Below are 19,295 nucleotides of genomic sequence, written 5' to 3'. Positions count from 1 at the left end.
CTCACTGAAAGAAGTGAGGTTACAGGGAACTAGACAGAGGGCCTTCTCAGTAGTGGCGCCCACCCTGTGGAACACCCTCCCTTCAGATGTGAAGGAAATAAGCAGCTATCCTATCTTTAAAAGACATCTGTAGGCAACCCTGTTTAGGAAAGTTTTTAATATTTAATGCTGTATTGTTTTTAACACTCGATTGGGAGCCACCCAGAATGACTGGGGAAACGTAAATGGTAAATTATTATTATTATTATTATTATTATTATTATTATTGGCATAATGGCTGCCTCTGATGTTATTGGCACTCTAGGAGTCTGGAAGCAGAGTTGGTCTCCCACTTACAGCTTAGAGCGGCGATGACAGAAGGCTGCTAAATTGTCTGTTCCTAGAAGCACACATAGACCCTGCATGGGAATATAAGAGCAGCCCTGGGAGGCCAGAGCAAAGACCAAGCTCAGACAGTGCTTTGTTGCAAACAATGGCAAAAAAAAGATGGTTCTGGGAAGCCCACTGTTAATACCATTCTCTGCTGTTGACTCCCAGTAACTAGGGCTCAGTTGCATCCTTCTTCTGAACCTGGAGTCTCTCTATAAATACCACGACTAAAAGCCACTTGACCCCTTCCCATCTCAGTGGATTTGCCCAATCCCCTTTTAAAAGCCACCTAAGCTATTGGCCACCATCTCATCTTGTGGCAAGGAGTTCCACAGGTCCATTGTGCGGTGTTTTAAGAGGTAATTTGCTTTGCCTGCCCGGAATCTGCTACCTATCAATTTCCCCAGATGATTTCATCTTCTCCGCGATGTCCACCTCTTGTTGTCTCTTTCGTCGGCACAAAAATGTAACACTTTTAAGGATGTAGGGGCCGCAGTTCAGGCACCTCTAAGAACCCAGCTAGCTCATTGTACAACAGATCCCTGTCCACAGCTCCCCTAGGTCATAAATTCTTGCCACATTGCATCACAAGGAACGAAGAATCTGGCGACTCCGTCAGAACCAGCAAATGGAATGCGGTACAAATTTTCACAGCCTTTTCTTTCTGATGCCTTCATGATTTTAGCAGGGTTTTGCATCTTCGTTCTTCACTTGAACAATGCTGAGCAAAAGTGTGCCATCTACTGGCGACAAGCTAGCACACACCTTTAACATTCAAGGTACCTCTGCAAACCGTGGGGTTCCCACGAGCCTGCAAATACCTCTCTCTTGTGTGTCAGTAGCAACATTTGGGTTACCTAAGGAGCAGCTCTTGGAGAATGAGTTGGCTTGTTAGTATATTGGATGCATTGCATGCAGACTGTCCAAGGCACAGTTTTGCTTTTCAAGACAATATGAGCATGGGCTGCTAGGCAGGAAAGGCCTTGGCTGACCATAAGGATGGGAGGGTTTGTTAATCGCAATTGTCTCAGTTCCTCATTATTTCACTCTTAATTCAGTAATCTGCATTTCCTGCAGCAATTTGTGTTTGTTTGTTTTTTAAAAAAAAATCCTCACGAGCATTCATCTCTCTTTAGCACAGATTTTGCCCAACAAACACATGTCCGTACACTGGTTGGGCTAAAGTACACATTTCTGCAAGCAATATAATGCATTTTTTGGGTATTATTTTACTACTATCTTCGTTTTTAGGCACACTTTCTCCTGACGCAGGCATTTTTGTGAACATTGTCTGGTTGGAGAACTTGGTTGTGAAATTTGGGCAAGAGTGAATTTCGAAGGATAGCTGTAGTTCGGTTCACGTGTTGTTTCGAAAAGCACAAAACTGATAGATTCTCCTTCAAATGCGGGCTGAATCGGCTTCCTTCCCCATCCCTGGCTGCTAATCAGAGGAGACAATTTTGGATTAGATGAACCAAGAGTCTGATTTAGTAGATAGCACCTAAGTTCATATGCTTGAATTTCATTGGTACGATGTTGTTATCACGACAAGAAGAATCTCAAAGCAACAATTGTTGTAGGGCCATGGTTCAGTGGTAGTGTCTGCTTTGTGTCTAGAAGATTCTTCATTTAATCCCTGCTATCCGTAGATTAGGCTAGTAGTGATACTGGTCTGAAAGTGTGGAGAGCCATTGCCAGTCACTATGGAGCTAGGCCACATCCACATTTAAATCACTGTGGTACCACTTTAATCAGCCACTACTTCCCTCAAAGCATTCTGGGAGCTGTAGTTTGTTCAGGACACAATTGTTGTGAGTGTTGAGATTTCCATTCCACCTTAAGTAGCAGACGTGTGGAACTGTTGCGTGTCACATGTCTGTTTACATTTCAGCACAGTTTGCTGGGAACTACCATTGTGTGTATAGCTTTTGCTTTTCCCGTTCTCTCTGAGAAGACGAAGAGAAAGAGAGAGGGACGACATGTTTCTTTGTCCTGATTTATGATTAATAACTCTGTAGTTGTAGTATGCTTTCACAAGCCTCACGCCTATTCTGTGTGCGCAGTGAGATCTGCTGATAGTGTGCCCTGGCTTTGAAGCCCAGGTCTCTGATTTACATCGGAGCAGAGGCCGATGGGTCTTCTTAGTGGGACGGCTGGAAGGAGTCGGCTCAGCTGGGGCTAGCCAGCTGGCCTCCCGGCCCTGTGCATGTCGACCCTATGACTTTCGGAGAGCTATTACTTAATAGGAGTAATAGGAGAACCCTATTACTTTCGGAGAGCTACAATTCTCAGAGTTCCCTGGGAAGAGGGGTTGATCGATAAACCCCTCTAGGGTCTCTCAGATGGCTGAATAATGTTGATATAGGACAACTCAGAACTTTGGCAAAGAACAAGAGCTATAAGGTGCCCAAACCTTTTAAAACAAGACAAAAACCAACCAGCTTTATTGAAGCATTCAGCAAAAGATAACAACAGAAAGAAACGCAAACTGTGATTCAGAAGCTCACTAATCAGTCTGCAACTTTGGGTAGAATTAATTTGCAAAATAGGATGTTGGTGAGCTTTTTTTCCTGTCTTCTTTGAAAAATTACATTAATGCCTGGGAAGTGATTAGAACATCTGGCATCATAAATATCTGGGTCGTCACATATGAAGTGGCCCTGGCAGTGTTGAAAGAATGGTTAATTGTGACTTTCCCATGGGAGATTATAGGTGGGAGACCCTTGGTGGGCCCTGTCAATCCGGGATCAGCTTATTTGGGCACCAGACCAATTAAACTAATTACAGCCTCCCCTTGGGAGGCTGGAAGCCTTGAGCCTTACGAAGATGGACAGATGCCAGCGAATTTGTGCATCCTGCCATCGGCCCCATAGAGGTCTGTCTGGACAGGTTTGGTGAAGTGTGAAAGCCACCTGCTCTCGTCTTAAAAACAAACCCTCTGAGCTGAGATAAGAGATTTGGGGGCTGCGGTGGGATAACTCGGTGAAAACTTTGATTCAGTACGCAGTACCTGTGAGAAAGGTGGATTTCATGCTAGAGATCATTAGGAAAGAAGAAAAGAAAGTTGTATATATCACTTGGAATAGTGGGCACAGACCTGATCACTGCACCTCAAAAGAGATGACATGGAGGGGAAATGTGCAGAAAAGGGAATCAGATTTTTTATAAAATAAAATAATAAAATAAAATAAAATACAGTCGTATCTTGGATCTCAAACGCCTTGGCTCCCAAACAAATCGGCTCCCAAACAATCAAAACCTGGAAGTGAATGTTTTCAAACATTCTTTTAGAAGCTGAACATCCAACGGGACTTCCACGGCTTCCAATTGGCTGCAGGAGCTTCCTGCAGCCAATCAGAAGCTGTTCTTTGGTTTCCGAATGTTTTGGAAGTCCAACAGACATCCAGAACGGATTCCGTTAGACTTCCAAGGTATGACTGTAAAAATAATAATAATGTACCCCCAATCATAAGAAATATTAGTGCCCTTCTTAAATCTCTGCTCTGGAGGGCTGGTGGGGGGAACCTAAAACAGATGTAGGGGCCACACAGGAGGAGGAGATGGGCAAGTTCCATTTCAATCATAATAATAATTTGTGCAAGTGGAAATCCTTGCTCTGATGGAATGAGTTATATAGCACTACATTGGATACAAGCCAATGAAATTTATTTTGTCAAGCAAAAACCACCTGTCCAAGTTGGCCAATGGTGTGAGGAGATCAGGATCTGGTCCTCTCTGGGCCAAAATGGTTTCTGACCTCTCTTTTAAGGTCTTCAAGCTGGGGGAGGAGAGGGAATCTGGGCTCTGCTTCAGGCATACAAATGTATTGAGCTATCATGGTGACCCTGTTTTCGATCTTCACAGGAAGACGGTTGGCGTTTTCTGTTGTGGACCCAATGGAATCTCGAAAGCCCTCCACAAACTGAGCAACAGCAGCAACCCCTATGGGACGAGGTTTGAGTACAACAAAGAGTCCTTCAGCTGAAAGCCCCCGGGGCCTAATAGGGACTGTTTGGAAGGCCTGAGTGCAATTGAAAAGACTTCGAAAGTGAGCGGCGGAATTAGCCTGACATCGCATACCAAAGAGTGGCCAAAGTCTTTCGTCTGTGCATTTGTGTGTGTGTGTAATTTATAACTATTTAAAACTCTAGAAAGGCAAAGAAACAAAACGAAATACGTTCTAGCACGAAAGCCAAAATACCTTAGGAGTTGGCCGTTCATCTTTACAGAGGGCCTGAATTAGCTGAAGGCGATTAGAGACGCATAGGGTGGCTTATATGGCTGGCTTTAAGATCAATCTGTGCATTATTTGAAGTTTCTCCACCTCAGGGCAGCAGACCCTAGAAAGGGACACTAGATTGATCAGGCTGAGGGGGGCGGGAAATGTATTGGAAACAAAATGCTGCTCTGCGCTGGCAAATAAATAAAGCAATTTTGAAACGGAAAGGCTTTGAGCAAAGTTGTTACAGGATTAATAGCAGAGGGGAAAGGTTCTGCAAGGTCCATGGGGGATCCCCCTCCTGCATATAGTTTGTAGGGAACAGATCACACCTGTTATATATGCAGACACTCGCTCCAATACTCTGTTTATTCTGCGCTGCATGAGACTGAATACCTCTTTACACATTATGCTTTTCCACGTCTCCTGTGGTTTGAACGTTCACCTGTATCACAACAGATCCTCTGATAAGGATCAATTAATGGCTGAAACTGCCATGGCGGGCACCTCGCGGGGAAGGAAGACCCTAGCAAAGGGATTTCCAGTGGGTCCCTATGCAAGGGTTTTCGTACATAATGCAAATTAAATCACAATCACAAAAATTGCAACCTAACAGTTAACACAGGAGCACGGTCCCCTCACCCAAGTTCTGTCTCTTAAACTGGCCCTGGCAGGGTCTTCCCCAAGACCTTGTTTCCATTGTGCTGTTCCAGGAAAAGTAATTGCAAGCTCTTATAAAACACAGAAACACCATAAAGAGACAGAAACTTAATGGTTTTGAGGAATGACACACATCATTTCAAATGCACAAAATAGTGTCACCGCCATCCTGTTTCAAAGTGTTCAGGGCCTGCAGAAAGGAGAAAACAAGCACCACCCCAACTGTGATGAGGTCATGGTAAAGGTAAAAAAGGTAAAGGACCCCTGAATGGTTAAGTCCAGTCAAAGGCGACTATGGGGTTGCGGCGTTCATCTCGCTTTCAGGCCAAGGGAGCTACCGTTTGTCCACAGACAGCTTTCCGGGTCATGTGGCCAGCATGACTAAACCATTTCTGGTGCAACGGGACACCATGACGGAAACCAGAGTGCATGGAAACACTCTTTACCTTCCTGCCACAGTGGTACCTATTTATCTACTTGCACTGGCATGCTTTTGAACTGCTAGGTTGGCAGGACTTGGGACAGAGCAACGGGAGCTCACTCCTTTGTGTGGATCTGAACTGCCAACCTTCTGATTGGCAAGCCCAAGAGGCTCAGTGGTTTAGACCACAGCGCCAGCTGCATCCCCTCGATGAGGTCATATAAGCTGTTTGCCCATAAGGGTCGCTTTCCTATTGAACATGTACAGCATTATTAAAGTAAGCCAGTCGGGTGCAGTAATTCGAATATCAGAGGAGGAGGACCTGGGAGTCCAGGGTGCAAATCCCCACTTAGCCATGCAGCTCCCTGGGTGACCCTGGGCCTATCAATGATTCTCAGGCTAACTTGTTGTGGGGATTCAGTGAGGAAGAGGAGAGCTATGTATCCCACTTTGAACTCCTTGGAGATAAAAGTGGGATTTAAGTTCAATAAATGAATGAATACACTACATGGGGCACCCGGGAAGGCTAAAGTGATGCGATGATATATAGGAGAGAATAAAGAATGCTGACAAACACCCCTCAGCCATTTCAAAAGTAAGGTAAGCAAATAATAATAATAATAATAATAATAATAATAATAATAATAATAATAATGTGTCCCCACCTTATGATAATTTCGGGGAGGATCTCTTTGATAATTTTTGGCATGCATTTTTTAACACATTGATAAATGCAAGCAGCGTTGCACAGAACTGCTTCTGTGCACGCAATGACATTTAAAGCTTTGTAGGTTCCGCCAATATTGGGGGAAATGTAATTACATTCCAGTGTTCCTGTTGCAAAAAACAACTTCCCACCTCTAGTTCTTAAATCTACACCTTTTGCCTGGTGATTTGTATTATTCCTGCTGGGGAGAGAAGCCATGGAGAAGCCCTGGAGCTGCAGGTAAATAGTGTCATAACACATTTATCAAATGACAGAAGAAGCCACAGAAGAATTCAGGAAGTCGGAAAGGTATGGGAGGATGTTAATATTGATCAATATACTGCTGAACGGGAAGAGAGGCCTCCTGATTTATCATCTGTGCTTGTGTAAGAAATGCGTGAGGGGGAGGATGTGATTTTTAACAGAGCAACCAGTGCTTTGAGCAGACACCTACCACGAGTTGTCTGACCTCACTTCGGTTCTTCGAAGAGTTCTACATCCCTGACTTTCCAGGAGAGGTACTTCTTCACACTGTACGCTGTTAAACTCTGGCATCCGCAGCCACAATATATACTGATGCAAATCAATGTGGATGGCTAAAACCTAGCTCAATTGGTTAGAGCGTGGTGTTGATAATGCCAAGGTTGCAGGTTCAATCCCCATATGAGACAGCTTCATATTCCTGCATTTCAGGGGTTTGCACTAGAATGATCCTCAGGGTCCTTTCCAACTGTACAATTCTGTGATTCTATAAACGGAGGTTAAACAAATGGTTTGAGGATAAGGCTCTCAGTGGCTGCTCACCAAGATGGCTATGTAGTACCTCCACTGTCAGAGACAGTATACCTTACTATATCATTTGCTGGAAATTAGGGGAAGAGGACTGTTGCATCTGGTTGGGCACTGTGAGAATCAATGACTTCTCTTCTTCTCGTTCCATGGTTCATTTTGCATAAAATAAATCCCTGCATATTTTATATAAACCAAACCATTCCATAATCCCATTGTTACTTCCATCAAAACTTCTTTACACTGTTGAATTTATCTTAATGCTGCCAGCGTTTCCAAGTGTACACAGTTATCCCCCCATCTATTCAATAAACATTTTCCAATCTTCTTTAAACGAATGTTCTTCTTGTTCTCTTATTCTATAAGTTAGATCCGCAAGCTGTGCATATTCCAATAGTTTAAGTTGCCATTCTTCTTTGGTTGGGACCTTGCTTGTTTTCCACTTTGGGGGCTAACTAAACATGGCCCTAAGGGACGCAGGTGGCGCTGTGGGTTAAACCACTGAGCCTAGGACTTGCTGATCAGAAGGTCGGCGGTTCAAATCCCCGCGACAGGGTGAGCTCCCATTGCTCGGTCCCTGCTCCTGCCAACCTAGCAGTTTGAAAGCACAAACTGTCAAAGTGCAAGTAGATAAATAGGTACCGCTCCAGCAGGAAGGTAAACGGCGTTTCCATGCGCTGCTCTGGTTCTCCAGAAGCGGCTTAGTCATGCTGGCCACATGACCCATTATTGGCTCCCTTGGCCAATAAAGCGAGATGAGCGCCGCAATTCCAGAGTCAGCCACAACTGGACCTAATGGTCAGGGGTCCCTTTTACCCTTTACCTTAAACATGGCCCTGATTCAGCAGACTCATCTTATGAACTTATGCTCATTGATCCCATCTCCTGGACCAACCTTACCTGTGGGAGGTCCAAGACCAAGGACTGGACCAATACTGAGGATGGGAAGAACTCCATTCTGGAGAGCCAGTGAAAAGTCCATAAGCAGCGCCTGAGCACAACAGAACTTTGCCCTCCTGTCGTTCCCCAAAAATGGCATTCAGAAGCACACTGCCTCTGACAGAGGAGGTAAAACACAACCACCAGGGTTAGCAGCTACTGATAAGTCTTTGCATGCACATCTAATCATGTTCAACAGGGACTGAATGAGCATCATGACGTGCCTCTGTGTTGCATCGACTGGCGCACACTTTGCTGGGCTGGGTGTGAGGTGAATATCTATCTGACTGATGCCAACACACTGTGCCTGCCTGCATTAAGCATCTGCATTTGGCCTTTGAATGTCACTGCCTTCTTAACTCCTTTGTCGCCAGTTATGTAAAGCAGTTCTCTGAGTGTAAACGGACCTGACGGTTTGATAAATAAATATTGGGCTATTTGTTTGCTGACCCCAGGTAAGGACAAGTTGGAAGGCGAGAAGTGGAGTTACATAAATGTCTGGTGTACGTTGGAGCACAAGGAGGAGAATGAGAGGCAGAGAGAGAGAGAGAGAGAGAGAGAGAGAGAGAGAGAGGAGCAGGCTGGCAGGCTGCTGCTGCATTGCTTCAGTCGCACGGGCCGCGCATTTAAATTCTGTCATTGCAAGGTCATTGCGCCAGTCTTCTGATCCTCGTCTGCCCTCCTCCCTTTGGGCACAGAACTTGGGCATGAAAATGAGAATGCAAGCCTGCCTCTGCCGACAAATGGAGCGATGCATCTTCAATCTGTCGCAGGGCATCGCTGGTCCTAGATGTCCCTTTGGGGAAGATTGCATCATGATAATTCGGTTGTCCAATTTGTCATTCTCACCCACCCACCCCGTTGCAAGGAAGAGGGTTGTTTGAACTCTGAGCCATGCAGCCTTGATCTGGAGAGGGTGAATACCCCAGTCCTGGCATTAATAATCCTAGTGATATGTTGCCTCTCGGCAGCCTCTTCCGGTGAGAATGTCCTGGTGTGCACTCACAATGAACACTGTGTGTGTGTGTGTGTGTGTGTGTGTGTGATTAGGGATGCTGTGCGGTGCTCTCCCAAAACTCCTGGGAAGAAGCCACTAGAGACAGAAGAAAATAGATGCAATGGGGAGAAGCACAGAAGCCCTGGGATGATTTTATGGGATTATTGTTGTGGGTTAAACCACAGAGCCTAGGACTTGCCGATCAGAAGGTCGGCAGTTCGAATCCCCGCGATGGGGTGAGCTCCCGTTGCTCAATCCCTGCTCCTGCCTACCTAGCAGTTCAGAAGCACATCAAAGTGCAAGTAGGTAAATAGGTACCGCTCCAGCGGGAAGGTAAACGGTGTTTCCGTGCGCTGCTCTGGTTCGCCAGAAGTGGCTTAGTCATGCTGGCCTCATGACCTGGAAGCTGTATGCCTGCTCCCTTGGCCAATAAAGCGAGATGAGCGCCGCAACCCCAGAGTTGGCCCCGACTTGACCTACTGGTCAGGGGTCCCTTTACCTTTACCTTTATAATGATCAGTTAGCCTATGTTGTGCATATGTCTATATGTCTATACACCAGCTGTGCAGAGATTGGTTGCCCATGGGCTGTTACATTTGCAAGCAATTGGTTCCAATAACACGGCACCTCTGGGTGAATTTCACATGGCCAATGTGAGCATGACCCTCATGTCATCCGCGTTTCCCATTTCTTTATGACCATGTTAAAAAAAAAAACCAGGAGTTTGTGCAACTGTTCACTTTGCAATGAAAAACTGCATGCCCTGATACCTCTCTGTGCCTGCAGAAGCCACTGTTTCGGGAGGTTAAATGAGAACATACTGGCTTACAACGTCACCCAGTTTTTCAAGCTGGAGGTGCTGCTTTTTGAAAGGTGACTGCCATTGCAGGTGTAGCAGCTGCCGGATGTTGTTTTCCTTGCACTGGGTTTTTGCAAGCAGGAGTGGCGGTGGTGGTGGAGGGGAGGATTGTTAGAGGCAGCAAGTTGGAGGGAAGCAATTGTGGGCAGAGAAGAGGGCACAATATCGCAAGTGGTTTAAAACCACTCACGGTCGCAATCCTGTTGTCCTCATGAAATTGTTAGTAGCCATCCAGAATTGTAACCGAACACCAGGATTTGTTTCCTGCGATATTACAGAATCCGCTCTGCCGTTGCTTTCCTATCATCACTCACCAAAGCATCATTTTCCCATAGAAAGTACTACAGCATTGTAATTTGGTCGAAGGACATGACTTCTTTAAACACACAAACACACACGGCAGTTTAGAAGTGAAGTCACATTCTCCAGGAAAATTTACAGTACCATTGATTGCCTGAGAGTCTCTGCCTCACTCTTTTCTTGTAAATTTACCACCAGGCAATTAGAATGAGCAGGTCAATTTCTCCTGCACCCTCAAGAGAGAATATTTCTTACACTCGCTTTAAAGACTTCTGAAACAAGGCTGATTTGAGGGCCATGTTTTCAGGAGGTAAAATGGTGGGGTGGATAAATTCTTTACCAGTTCAGAATTTGTAGCAAGTGGATGTTGTTGTTGTTGTTGTTGTTGCTGCTGCTGCTGCTATTTTGCAAATCTGTGGTGTGTTCAGCACCCTCCCCCCAACTATAAAAAGGTCCCAAATACCTAAAAAGCAGCTGCCCTTAATAACAATTTCTTTAGGATGTTCTGATCAGCAAATGGGTTTTCCTGGTAGTTTTGCCACCCTCAGAAGTGGCCCAGGAGATGCCTTTCTCTGTGTCAGATCGTAAACAGTGGAACCCCCTCCTCAAATAGGTGCGTCCAACATCTTCCTTGTATAGTTTTCCCGGTATGTTGAAGATGCTTTTCTTTACCTTGGCATTTCACAGTTTAAGTGTTTTCTTTTGTGGGACTTGCTCTGCGTAAGACTTGGGTGTAATAATAATAATAATAATAATAATTATTATTATTATTATTATTATTATTATTTCATACCTCGCCTATCTGGATGGGTTTCCCCAGCCATTGTGGGTGGCTCCCAACAGGATATTAAAAACACGATAAAAGATCAAACATTTAAAACTTGCCTAAACAGGGCTGCCTTCAGATGTCTTCCTAAAGTCAGATAGTTGTTTATTTCCTTGACATCTGGTGAGAGGCTGTTCCACTACTGAGAAGGCCCTCTGCCTGGTTCCCTATAACCTCACTTATTGCAGTGAGGGAACCACCAGAAGCCCCTCGGAGCTGGACCTCCGTGTCCAGGCTGAAGGATGAGGGTGGTATACTGGGCCGCAGCCGTTTAGGGCTTTAAAGGTTACCACCAACACTTTTTAATAATTCCAACTGTTTTGTCTGTTCTTATAACTGCCTGCCTTGTTTTTGTAGCCTACCCTGGCTCCTTACAGTGAAGGGAGAGGAAGAAATCTCATTGGTAAAATAAATACAAATAAATGATATACCTGGGAAGACTTGGAAAATGTTGGGAACAAGTTAAACACGCCAGTCGTGGCTGGTGGGGCAGAAAGGAGGGAGGCCAACAGTAGGTGGCGCAAGAGCAGAGCCAACTCATTCCTGTTTTCTCCCCATCCTCCTCTCTGTTGAGACTAAAGGGGAAGAACCTCACAGTTGGCCAATGTGGCTATAAGTACGATGGGAAGGTTGGCTGAGGGCAGGCTGAGGTTGATGGGGAAGAGCCACATTTTCCCTTATGGACCAGCCGTCACTGCAACAAGGTCTGGGCCTACACTGTGCGATGCATTGCATCTTCCCATCCAAGTTCTGCCTGAGCATTAGCTTATTCATCCGAGGTTTTTATCAAACAACCCTTACTTACGAGTTAAGCTGAGTGGCTGCAAGGGACAGGGGCATTTACATGGTTGTCCCTCTGTTAGCAGAACAGGGTTTGAGAGGGTAGTGCTGGCAAGTTGCCCTCAAGGAAGCCCCTCTCCTATATCACTGGACTTTCCTGGTGGCGGCAGCAGCAGCAGCAGCAGCAAAGACACCAGCCATCATTGGGCAGCTGGCTCTGGGAGCCACCAATTTCCCACAATGCCTCAGAGTGATGCAACATTGGGGGCATTGTATGGCATTGAAATGGGAGGTGCCAAGCCACCGATTGACCTGCAGTGATCAGAAAGCTGCAAGAAACTGGCCGAAAAGAAGAAATGAGCATATATGTGGACCCTGCTGGGTACTGGGACCCCAGTAGAAGTACTAGGAAGTCCTCTTCCCAGAAAGAGTTTGGTGTCTTCTCGATGCCTAGTGAAAACCGCCGTGTCCGCTCAGACATTTGATGGCATTTAATTCTTTCAACTCCATCGTCCTTTTGTGGGATTTTGTCTGCTCTGCTGTGTTTTGCAATTTTATGCAATTGCTTTTAATTACTGCCATTGTAAAAACCGTAAGTTGCTTTGATATTGGGAGCTGCCTAGCAAGGTTGAATGCTTTGCCCTTTTTCTTTTAAGAATCTGAAAATGTTTTATCAGAAGCACCCTAGGACTTTATCCAGAAAATGCCGGTATTTCTCGAAGTCTCTTTTGCTCTGCTCCAAGTTACACACTGCAGTCATTTATTTTCTTCCCTGCTCGTATCTCTTGGTTCAGAGATGCCTTTGGCACATTGATTTACACACACACACACACAAACCAGCTCACCCCATTGCCATTTCCCACTGAATGACTGGTTCAGCCTGCCAATACAATGGTTTCAGGTGCAGATTTCACTGTGCCTACCTATTAACAGTCTGTGAAGTCAAGGAAAACTTTCTGTGCAGCTCAGCCGCTAAGATTAAAAGGTTCTGCAGCCACCTGCTTTTATTCATATTGATTGCGGCAATTGCCAGGAGTGGGCTTGGCAGAGAGCTCCAGCTTTATGAAAATGGATCACCATAAAGAGAAGCTTTTGACAAAGTGCTCATGAAGCAATGAATATTCTCTCCCCCCCCCACCCTCCCCGGCTGTTAACGGTCAGGAAACTGTTTGTGGCTTTGCAGCAAACCTTGTCAAGCTCGCAATGCCACCGGAATGTTTAAATAGGAAAAGAATTTCAGAACTCTTGCAGACCCATTTGTTTGAGCTTCACTGTGATTTTGTCTGGGAGGCTAAGATAGGGTTGCCACATGTCTAGATTTTCCTGGACATGTCCGGGATCTCAAGGACGGAATTAGCATCCGGTGTGTGTGTGTCAGGAAATCAACAAAAAGTCTGGATTTTTAAATTTTTTCCTCAAAATTTCTTTGGGTGAAATATGGCAACACTAACTAAGAGAACTCAGAGACAGTTCTGTATTTCATGGCTGAACTGAAGTACGTTTGTAGCCGTGATATGGCAGCCATGTGATAGTAACACCTGATCTCTTTCCTAAGCTTAAAATTAATCATGGGGTAGGGATGCTCAAGGGACGCGGGTGGCACTGTGGGTTAAACCACAGATCCTAGGACTTGCTGATCAGAAGGTTGGCGGTTCAAATCTCCCAACGGGGTGAGCTCCCGTTGCTCGGTCCCTGCTTCTGCCAACCCAGCAGTTCAAAAGCACGTCAAAGTGCAAGTAGATAAATAGGTACCGCTCCAGCAGGAAGGTAAACGGCCTTTCCGTGTGCTGCTCTGGTTCACCAGAAGTGGCTTAGTCATGCTGGCCACATGACCCGGAAGCTGTACACTGGCTCCCTCGGCCAATAAAGCGAGATGAGCGCAGCAACCCCAGAGTCGCCCATGACTGGACCTAATGGTCAGGGGTCCCTTTACCTTTACCTCTTAGGGATGCTCAACGATTTCCTTTGGTCTGGATTTGTAAAGAAACCATCCTTATTGGTACTTTCTGGACCTTTGTATCTCTCTGAATATTGTGAAAACTTTTCTCTCACACACAAAAGGAACGTAAATTTACATGCCATTGGTCAAAATGCATTTCTTATTTTTAAAGATCAAAAATAAAGTGAATTTGTGTGCATTTATTTTTATTTTTTTAAAAAACCACACACTTATGGGGAAATGGCATGCAGCAGACTTATCAATGGACACACAGAATATGGTTACAGAGCACAAAGATACCATTCTTGTCATGTGTGGGCTTGGATCAGGAGGGCATGAGGAGGTAACTCATTTTCTTGACCAAATTTTCCCCTGAGTTGCTAATAGCCATCTTGCTGAAGTAAAGGCAGCTAATGACATTGGCTATTAGCTGCTTGGAGTGGGAGGCATTTTGACTGGGAAGATGTTGGTGGGAAATGGGGTTCAATACCCTATACACTCCATGGCTCCCCCAAGCTGAGGTCCAATATTGTGTTGGCCGCCATCAAACTTTGGAAAATGCATTGTGGGCATTTGATAGTGGACCACCCATATCATGATGGCTTTGACTTTAGCCACAGGGGCTTGGCAGCTATTATAAGTGTGACTGATACGTTACATGCTGATAATCTTCGCTCTCCATGAGCAGAGGTTGTGTCTCCTCTGAGATTCTTCTCTTCCTCCGACAACCGAGAGCGATGACTCCAGCGACCAATGTCGCTATAATGGCTCCCACAACAGCCGCTCCCAACAGCCAAGGCCAGATCTGGCGGGCCTGCTCCAAATAAGGCACCAAAAAATTCTGGAAGGGGTTGGCTGCACAGGAAGACAAAGGGAGAAAATGCTCTTGGTTACACAAGAAGGAATGGAAATAACTGGGCAACCTGAAGCTCGAAAAGGGGCGAAATTCTCACAGTGAAGTGGTTCCTACAGCTGTGTTGCTTCCACCTTACAGTTGCAAAGTTCACATAACTGATGTGCCAAGTTGTACATTTGACTAGGGGGAAACTGGACTTGAGTTCAGGGCTTGTAGGAGCGCCAATCAGCAAATGCCCTTTTTACAATAGGGTGTGTTGCATTTTTCAGCTTTCAATGTCCAAAAAATGAGGAGTGCTTAAAAAAAAAAAATACGTTGCAACGTGACTTGGGAATTCAAAAGATGCTTTGGCTAAATTAATATAATTTAGTTTCGCTCTGCAAGTGAAATGTGTGTAAAATTGCATAAAAGGTAAAGGTACCCCTGCCCATACGGGCCAGTCTTGACAGACTCTGGGGTTGTGCGCCCATCTCACTTAAGAGGCCAGGGGCCAGCGCTGTCCGGAGACACTTCCGGGTCACGTGGCCAGCGTGACATCGCTGCTCTGGCGAGCCAGAGCCGCACACGGAAACGCCGTTTACCTTCCCGCTGGTAAGCGGTCCCTATTTATCTACTTGCACCCGGAGGTGCTTTCGAACTGCTAGGTTGGCAGGCGCTGGGACCGAGCAGCGGGAGCGCACCCCGCCGCAGGGATTCGAACCGCCGACCTTTCGATCGGCAAGCCCTAGGCGCTGAGGCTTTAACCCACAGCGCCACCTGAAGTCACTAAAAACTGATTGCCAAGCATTTGCAGCGATATTATTTATTTATTTAGCATTACCTGACATTTTCAGAAGGGAAAATTAAAATCTTTGGTTTTCAGAAAGCAGTTTAATGTGCTCTGACATCAAATGTAGGCTTACCAAGCTAAATGTTGCCCAATCACACAAAAAAATAATCGCAGATTTGAATTCCTTTCAACCCAAAACACATATTTTTAAGACCCCCTCACTGAATAAATGTGCACAAATTAAATTTCACCCCTAAAATGACACACCCTACTATTACAACTCATGCTCTTAAGTGCACTGGGGAGTCTTGAGGGTCAGAAAAAGGGCAAGAAGGGGTGTTAAAGAGAGTGGTGAGGGTGTGTCAGAAAGAGAGAGAAATGAGATGGGCCCACCAGCTTTTGGCTCCACTGCCATCTTCAGCCCTGTTTAGTGATGAAGAAGAAAATCAGTTATGTTTGTGTTGTAGTGAGGAACATCCTAATTCACACTTCTCAAAGCAACACACAAAACCAAAACACCTTTGCAATTCACATGACCAAACATGGCAGTGGAATTCTCCAACCAAGCAGTACATTAAGAAACACATACAGCCGTATCTTTGTTTTCAAACAGAATGCGTTCTGGAAGTCCGTTCGACTTCCAAAACATTTGGAAACTGAGGCACGGCTTCAGATTGGCTTCAGGAGCATCCTGCAGCCAATCGGAAGCTGCAGAAGCCACGCTGGATGTTTAGCTTCCAAGGCAAAGTTTGCAAACTGGGACATCTACTTCCGGGTTTGCGACGTTCGAGTTCTGAGTTGTTCGTGAACCAAGCTGTTCGAAAACAGAGGTACCATTGTATACAGTGGAACCTCTGTTTTTTTAACGTAATACGTTCTGAAAGACCATTCGACTTCCAAAATGTTTGAAAACCGAGGAGCAATGGGCAATTGGCAAACTCCACTTAGATAAAAGAAAAACATGCAGCGGAAACTGTTTGACTTCCGAGGCGCATTCGGAAATGGAAGCAATTACTGTCTTGCCAGAGTGATGCATGCTCTAGTTATCTCCTGCTTGGACTACTGCAATGTGCTCTACGTGGGGCTACCTTTGAAGGTTACCCAGAAACTACAACTAATCCAAAATGCGGCAGCTAGACTGGTGACTGGGGGCGGTTGCCGAGACCACATAACACGGTCTCGAAAGACCTACACTGGCTCCCAGTACGTTTCCGAGCACAATTCGGAACCAGGCAGAGGGCCTTCTCGGTAGTGGCACCCGCCCTTTGGAACACCCTCCCATCAGATGTCAAAGAGATAAACAACTACCTGACATTTAGAAAACATCTGAAGGCAGCCCTGTTCAGGGAAGTTTTTAATGTGTGACATTTTGATGTATTTTTAATCTTTGTTGGAAGCTGCCCAGAGTGGCTGGGGAAACCCAGCCAGATGGGTGGGGTACAAATAATAAATTGTTGTTGTTGTTGTTGTTGTTGTTGTTGTTGTTGTTGTTGTTGTTTTCAGTGTTTGCCTTCTGAAACATTCGGCTTCCGAGATGCTCGGAAATCGAGGTTCCACTGTACTGGTGAGAAATGTGCTTAATAAGCATGCATATGTCAGCAAGAAATGCTTGCCAAAAGTGCCTAGTTAAAACTGCATAGAAAACCATGTTGCTTGGGAGAATTTCACACTAGAACGATGACAGTTTTCATGGTGGGGGGGGGGGTAGCAGATTGCTGCTGAAAAGTAGTGAAGTTGAGATTGGAACAATGAGAAACTTGGAGAACTGAAACTGAAACAGAACCCCCATCCTCAAGGGGGTGAAGCCCTTGGCAGAATCATAGAATCATGGAATGGCAGAGCTGGAAGGGACGACAAGGATCATCTCATCCAACCTGCTGCAATGCAGGAATCTCACCAAAATCTCAGGGAAACGACTGCCCATTTATGCCATAAAGAAACGAGTCTGCTAGTCTAAGGGTTAAAGGTTCCATTAGTGCATAAGCTCAGGGGAGTTGATTTCATAATCGGTTCCTGGCTTCCCCTCCTTTGCTCCCAATTTCCATCTTCCATGAAATATTTGCATCTGTAATGATATTCACAACAGGCCCACTTCTGAGCTCTCCAGCTGATAGTTACCTGCTCTAAAAGGCGTGAAAGGAAATCATAATTACTTTCCAAAAACTGGCTGTTTATGCCCGTTAATGTTAATTAAATCAATGCAGATAACACTTGCAATAAGCCGCACCATTTTGAATGTGCGTCGTCCCCCATAAGGGGGATTCCCCCCTCCCCCTCTCCTACACTTCTCTTCTCAATTACCTTTATTTTCCTCTCCCGCCACAGCCAGAAGAAATCCCAGTGGCTAATCTTTTATTTTAGCTTGACATTTTAATTCCTATTCTCCCCTGTCACACCTTACTGCGAGTTAAACACACAGACACCTCTCTCCGGGGAGATGTTTCTGATGCACTGTCAATTCTAATTAATTGGCATTTTATTTAATCCCCGAGGAACCACTTCACAGTCAGGACCACAAAAGCAGTTTTTTTCTGGAATGAGATTGTGCAAAATAGTTCATGCTGTTGTGGTTTGTCCCAGTTCTACCTTCAAAGGGCAAAATCCCACAGCGCTTTGGGATAAATCAGAAACAACTGCATTCTACAAAATGACCATGCAATCATGCCAGGAAACTCTAAACCTAAAATCTAAATCTAAAATAATGGTTTGTGTTTGCATTTGAATTGAGCCTTTGTTTCGATGAAGAATAGCCAATATGGTTGCTTTCAGATGCTACTGAACTACAAGGCTCATCATCCTTGACCATTGGCCATTCCAGTGGATGACCTATGGGAGCTGTAGTCCTACAACCTCTGGAAGCAACCATATTGGCTATTCCTTTTCAAAACAAAGGCTCAGTTCAGATGCAAACACCAAACCATTATTTTGTCATAAATAAATGAATCTCTTGCTTCCCCCTGCAACTTCCTTGTTCCCAGCAAAGCATCTCATTCCTCTGAGCCCAACAAACCATGGCTTGTATAAACCATGAAGGTAAAGGGTAAAGGGACCCCTGACCATTAGGTCCACTCGTGGCCGACTCTGGGGTTGTGGCTCTAATCTCGCTTTATTGGCCGAGGGAGCCGGCGTACAGCTTCTGGGTCATGTGGCCAGCACAACTAAGCCACTTATGGCAAACGAGAGCAGTGCACGGAAATGCCATTTACCTTCCTGCCAGAGCGGTACCTATTTATCTACTTGCACTTTGACGTGCTTTTGAACTGCTAGACTGGCAGGAGCAGAGACTGAGCAACGGGAAATCACCCTGTCGCAGGGATTTGAACCGCCAACCTTCTGATCGGCAAGTCCTACGCTCTGTGGTTTAACCCACAGCGCCACCTGCGTCCCTTGTATAAACCATAATTTGCATGAAAACCAAAAAAGGAAACCATGGTTGAGCTGTGGCTTCCACTTCTCATCCAACTGAAAAGTAAACTCTAGTCAAGCATTATCTCTTCACTCAATTAACCACATATTAATTAACCACGAGAGGGAGGAGTTGCCCCCACAGGTGCAGCCACACTGCTGTGTCCTAGTCAGCACCCACCTGCCCCTGCTACCCATGCACTGAAGGAGAAAATCAACAGAGGCAGCCTGTTTTATGTGGTTAGGCTCTTCCAGGGATTGAGAACCTCCCTCTTCAGACCATCTTCCAACAAGGGAGGTGGGTGGAGAAAGTGGTACAGTCCCACTCTCTCCCTTGCGCAACACTAAACAATGCTCCAAACAGAGCTTATGTCTTATGCCCGTTCAAATTCAATGGCTTGTACAGTTGCAATAATCTCTGTGTATGCTTTGTTTCTTCACAAGCCTTGACAGCTGGTGGC

General features: G+C 45.4%; 2 protein-coding genes across 5 annotated transcripts in view; one reads left to right on the top strand and one right to left on the bottom strand.

Annotated features, from left to right (window-relative positions):
* Nucleotides 1-4,815, top strand: part of NOX4 (NADPH oxidase 4) — a 100,985-nt gene extending 96,170 nt beyond the window's left edge. For all 4 annotated transcript variants that reach the window (XM_079973825.1, XM_079973822.1, XM_079973823.1 and 1 more), the window contains one exon: nucleotides 4,234-4,815. In XM_079973825.1, coding sequence (XP_079829951.1) covers nucleotides 4,234-4,354 — 121 coding nt within the window. In that variant the 3' untranslated portion in view covers nucleotides 4,355-4,815. The remainder of the gene's footprint in view (nucleotides 1-4,233) is intronic.
* Nucleotides 4,816-13,989: 9,174 nt separating this feature from the next.
* TYR (tyrosinase) overlaps nucleotides 13,990-19,295 on the bottom strand; it is a 62,762-nt gene continuing 57,456 nt past the window's right edge. Inside the window, exon 5 of the mRNA XM_079973839.1 lies at nucleotides 13,990-14,659. Coding sequence (XP_079829965.1) covers nucleotides 14,439-14,659 — 221 coding nt within the window. The 3' untranslated portion in view covers nucleotides 13,990-14,438. The remainder of the gene's footprint in view (nucleotides 14,660-19,295) is intronic.

This window comes from Podarcis cretensis (assembly GCF_951804945.1).
Source record: "Podarcis cretensis genome assembly, chromosome: 4".
Classification (NCBI taxonomy): Eukaryota; Metazoa; Chordata; class Lepidosauria; order Squamata; family Lacertidae; genus Podarcis; species Podarcis cretensis.
The sequence above is the reverse complement of the archived record's forward strand: the minus strand, read 5'-3'. Positions and strand labels throughout refer to the sequence as shown.